The sequence below is a fragment of the Prunus persica genome, chromosome G4, assembly GCF_000346465.2.
Source record: "Prunus persica cultivar Lovell chromosome G4, Prunus_persica_NCBIv2, whole genome shotgun sequence".
Lineage (NCBI taxonomy): Eukaryota > Viridiplantae > Streptophyta > Magnoliopsida > Rosales > Rosaceae > Prunus > Prunus persica.
Genome location: NC_034012.1, coordinates 17,838,685 through 17,844,333, shown reverse-complemented (window position 1 = coordinate 17,844,333; position 5,649 = coordinate 17,838,685). Strand labels below are relative to the sequence as shown.

General features: G+C 35.8%; 1 protein-coding gene across 1 annotated transcript; it reads left to right on the top strand.

Annotated features, from left to right (window-relative positions):
• LOC18779277 (glucan endo-1,3-beta-glucosidase) lies at nt 2,215-3,998 on the top strand. Its single transcript, XM_007211449.2, has 2 exons — nt 2,215-2,375; nt 2,819-3,998. The coding sequence occupies exons 1-2, from the start codon at nt 2,279-2,281 to the stop codon at nt 3,769-3,771; spliced, it is 1,050 nt and encodes a 349-aa protein (XP_007211511.1). The 5' UTR covers nt 2,215-2,278; the 3' UTR covers nt 3,772-3,998.

The window sequence follows — 5,649 nt, the reverse complement described above, 5'->3', positions numbered from 1 at the left end:
GAAAGTAGGGATTATTTTGTGCTTAATTGTAGATGTTTGTAATTTGGAAAATGTTCCAATTATATGGAAGATTCTGCCGAATCGTCGGTAGAAGTCAAAATTTATTTTTGGTTAAATATAAGAGAAAATGGCATTTTAATCAAATGAGTCCAAAATCCGCCGGATGTGGGACAAAAACAGGATACGTCACCGGTTCTAAGGGAGAATCCAGGGCGTGTTTTGTCAAGAAATGATCCATTACTTGCAAGGGTACACACATTGGCCAGAAGTGCTAAACCACTTCTTCCCTTATTACAGCTACATGTAGATAAACCCATATATGAAACATTGTCGTTTTATGTACCTATTTACCTGAAAGCATATGTTGATGAGGAAGGACCTGATAAATCCTTCTTTAGGAAAGCACTTTTATTAGAGTGTTGTTTGTATAGCGTCAAAAAAGCAGTTTTGTATATTCCTACCATGTTCCAGATACGAGATAGTTTATAATATATATTTGCACTCATAATACGAGTGGTGTAGGAAAGCTAAAGTTGGAGCTTCATTATCGCTACCCTTTGAAATTGGTTTTTAGTTATTTGAAAAACCTTAAATATATAAATACAACGACACTTGAAATGATGTGCCTATTATGTGGTTTGTTACTATGTATGGTTAAATATGTTTACTTTATATTAACTTGGTTGGGACATTTTGGTAAAATGCATGGTAATTATGGTTTACTTTTCAACTTTTCCCTAAACTAACTAAAACATTGGTAGTTAATCTGAAAGTCCTGTGAGATTTTTAGTATTATTTAATCTCAAATCTCCCATGTCTTTCAAGACCAAAGTAAGAAACAAAATAAAATATAAAAAAGCCATGTTGCTGAGAATCGTCTTTAAAATTTTATTAATATATTTCATATATAAAAAACTATGTCATTTCTATAGCTATTATTATTTTGACATAAATATTATATGCCACTATATCTATACGTGACAATTGTATTCGTGATTAGCATAAATGAATGCATGATTTGTGTTAGTGTGTATGTGACTACTGCATTTGTCATCTTATTCGTAGCTAGTGCATGTATCTGTGACATCTCTTTAAATTGCATCTGCGACCAGTTTAAGCGTATATAGCTAATAGACTTGTCAATTTCAGGTAAATTCAGATCAAAGATAAAGATGTTGCAACCCTGGCGGAAAACTTGCATACTACTCTTTCAATAGCCACCACCTTGACTCAGAATTTTCGAGTCTCTCCCTGTCGCTATTACTAACACCTGTATCCTGGTTGCTATCTTTTCAATTTGACTGGGTCAGTTTTTAGACTTGTAGCCAGAAAACGGGCCGCTTATTTCAACTGACTAATTAATTAACTGGACCCAATCCCTCAAGCTTAGAGGTGTTAAAATCCTAGAGGCTCCAGACTTTCAAACATTAGGATAGTGGATTTCCCCTAGCAATTTCAGATCATTTGCTTCTTCTAAGTCAACTGTACTGGATGGAGAGGAAGGAGTATGAACCCAATGACTTTTCAATAACGAAATTTGGAAATGCAGACAATATCAAGGACCATATACAAGGGGCCATGGGTACAAGATGAAAATTTTTATATGTCTGAAAGGGATTTTTATCACAAAACATCTCCGAGGTTTACAAAATTATCAGCTTTAGTTTTTTCTTTTTTTGTCAGGAATGACCCTCCACATTAACTCCCACGTCAAGTAATTCCATGCCGTTTGATTATGTCAATATATCCGTTAATTTGCTACCGTGACACATATGTGAACTATACTCATCAAAAGCCTCTTTTATCAGTATGACGGATATTTATACAATACGACAGATTTCATATAAATCAAAGGTTAATTTACCGGCAAGGGGCTTGTACACGTACTATTAATCTACTCTAGAAAAAAGGGATATTTGAACTTGGATGGCTTGAAACTCATTTTCCTTTACGTGTGTCTGTCGAGTCTTGTTAATTTTCAATTTGGTTGATCAATTTGACTTGAACTCTTTCGGCAAAACGTGTCTGGCAGGCAGGTCTTCTTGTTATCATAATTTTTTTCTTCAACAGCAAGTCATTGTCATTATTAATTAATACTTCTGCAGTGATTGACGGGATAATTGGTGATTGCTTATTAATTGCTGGATCGCTTGGGACCTCCTCTAAACTCGACCGCCTATACATATGCCAATATGGGATGTGTATATATATATATATATATAGTGCAAGGGGTATGTTAATGTAGAGAGTGAGTTATTTATACAATTCCCTCTTCTTCATGGATTTCCCTACACAAGCTAGAACAGTTCCAAAAACTCTTATGGCTTCCATATTGCTGCTACTTGTATTGTTGATGCCTGCCCTGCAAATAACAGGTCTCACTTTCTGCTTCTGAATTTATATATATATATAGATATATATATATATATATATATATATGTCATCAAAGCAAATATATTAAGTAATTCTGTTTCGTTATGTAGTTGAAATTATGATATATTACCATGCAGAAAACTTCTGGTTTCTCTATCCAATTTTTATTTATTTTTATTTTAAAATACAAGCCATATTGGGGGAAGGGGGATTCGAACATAGGACCTTAGATGCAAGGGTGACTACTCTTAACCACTTGAGTTACCCGTCCCTTGCTTCTCTATCCAAATTCTGAATTAGAAGCATTTGGAGTTGTATGTAATTTCTTTGGTCATTTCATGTATGAAATTAAAATTGTCATCCTTTAAAATATTCTTTAAGCAAGTTTTTGCTCTTGTTGCCAATCATGCTTTCACAAGCTGAAACTTTGATGCTTGTATTTCAGGTGCACAATCTGTTGGTGTTTGTTATGGACGAAATGGCAACAATTTACCATCCGAATCAGACGTCGTTGGCTTGTACAAAAGCAATGGCATTGGAAGAATGAGAATTTATGAACCCAATGATCCAACCTATCAAGCCCTTAAAGGTTCCAACATAGAACTCACCGTGACCATCCTCAAAAGCCAGCTTCAAGGCCTCACTGATGCTGCTGCTGCAACAGATTGGGTCCAAAAGAATGTACAAGCCTACTCGCCTGACGTCAAGTTCAAATACATTGCGGTCGGGAACGAAGTACGCCCCACGGATCCAGAGACCCAGTATCTCCTCCCAGCCATCCAAAACATTCATAATGCAATTGTAGCAGCCAATCTGCAAGGCCAGATCAAAGTCTCAACAGCAATTGACACAACCCTTGTGGACAATGCCTACCCTCCTTCAGCTGGAAAATATAGTGATGCTGCAAAGTCATTCATAACCCCAGTTATCAACTTCCTAGCCAGCAATGGGGCCCCTCTTCTTGTCAATGTGTATCCTTACGTCAGCTACACTGAAAATCCTTCTCAAATAGACATTGCCTATGCCTTATTCACCTCACAAGGGATCACGACACCCGACGGTGTAAAGTACCAAAACCTGTTTGATGCTCTTTTGGATGCTCAGTACTCTGCTCTCGAGAAAGCCAATGCTCCCAACGTGGAGATCGTCGTGTCGGAGAGTGGTTGGCCATCCGAAGGCAGTGATGCCGCAACCACTCAAAATGCACAAACATTCTACCAGAATTTGATCAACCATGTGAAAGGTACTACTGGGACTCCAAAGAGGCCTGGAAAAGCTATAGAAACTTACCTTTTTGCCATGTTTGATGAAAATATCAAGGACGGTGCTGAAGTTGAGAGACACTTCGGTCTTTTCTCCCCCAACAAACAACCCAAGTACCAACTGACCTTTGGCTAGAGGAGTGACACAATCATTTGTCTTGAGTATGTAGAATATTTAAGCTGAATAAGAGTGCCTTGTCCCTGTTCTTCTAATACAATAAAATAATAAGATGCACAAGATTGTTATGAATTCTGATGTTGGTGAAGTTGTTTTTGAAATACAAAACCAAAAATAAAGGAAGAAGGTGATAAAAAGGGATTCCTGGTCTTTATTTCATGAAAGGATCATATATTATTGGTGAACATTCTGTTTCAAGTCTATCATTACACAATCTACTTCTTTTTTCGATTGCATTCACAATTTAATCTTATTAATTGATGACATCCCCAAGGGCTAACAAGTTAATAAATGAATACTACAACTTTACTTTTAGACCACTACACAATATAATCATATGATCTGAACTTTCATTTTTTAGATCAGTCAAGGATCATCCTTAAAAATATTTACCTAAATCATGAATTGCTTAGCCTTTTTTTTATATCAAATACAAACTTTATTAGATAAACTTCAACAGTACAATTAAATGATTATCGTGAATATTTTCATTATATTTATAAAAAATATTTTGTTTGCATATTTATTTAATTATTAGATAACTAAAAGATCTTCGATTTGATTGAATTTTTAGAGGGTTGATCTTTCAATTAGGAGCTAACAAATAAATAGTTCGAATTGCAGTAGAGCTCTATTATTCCTTATAGAATGTAATTGGCTACAAATATTACAATCATATGTTTGTAAAATAAGTTTATAAAATTTAGGCTTAATTACACCAATACTCCCTGAAACTATGATCAAATTTCACTTTGCCCCCTCAAACTTAAAGTGACTCACTTTCCTTGCTTGACCAAGGTTTGGTGATTCACTTTACCCCATGCTATTAATTCTATCCAAAACTCTGTTAAATTGATGACGTTGCAGGGATATTTTTATAATTTATGGGCCTAGTTTTTTAATGAGATGGACTCCATGTGGGCAAAATAAATAATAAACAATTCTTCAATTCCAACAACAACAAAAAAAAATTTACCCAGCAACCATTTTCCCCTCCCCTCAAGTATCAACCCTAAACCCATCCAGCCCCCAACGGCATCCCCACCCACCCAGCCCCACCTCTTCTTTCCGATGCGCAACGTCCTCATCCCTCGCCCCTCTCTCTCTCTCTCTCTCTCTCTCTGTTGTTCTCTCCCTCACCTCCCCACAAAAAAACTGCCAACCTTGATGAAGAGTATTTCTCTCAAATCATTTGCCTTGCTTGGTTTTGTACAATATACAAATCAAAGGCTAATCAGCACTTAATAAATACAAGATTAAGTCCACTAATCAAGTACTGGGTTCTCTTAAAGTCGTTTTTTGATTCAATTTCAAATCACTTGAATTTTCTTCCTTTCTTACTCTCTGGTGGTCCAAATTAAAGAAAAAAAGTTGCAAACTTTTCTTCCAGCTTGCATTAAAACACCGCTGTATTAATGTCAACCAAAAAGCTATGCATGGCTATAAAATATAGAGCAGTAAATTGAATTTTGGCAGCACTGTATCTTTCTAGCTAGACCCCTGTTCCTCACCTAGTGCACTTGAAAATCATAATTTTATGGGAATAATCAGAATAATAATATTCTTCTCCCAAGAAGGCAATATATAGTGATTTTACACCAGGAATTACAGGAAAGTAATTACATCAATTATGAGATCAAGAATCCTTCTCTGGTAAGGAATCCTAATACTACAATAATTACATAATTAGAATAATTCAACACTCCCCCTCAAGTTGGGGCATAAATATCGAACATGCTCAACTTGCAAACATACTTGTCAAATATCCGACTAGAAACCGCCTTAGTGAGTATATCAGCTAACTGATCTTCAGAGCGTACTTGAGGCACTTCCACA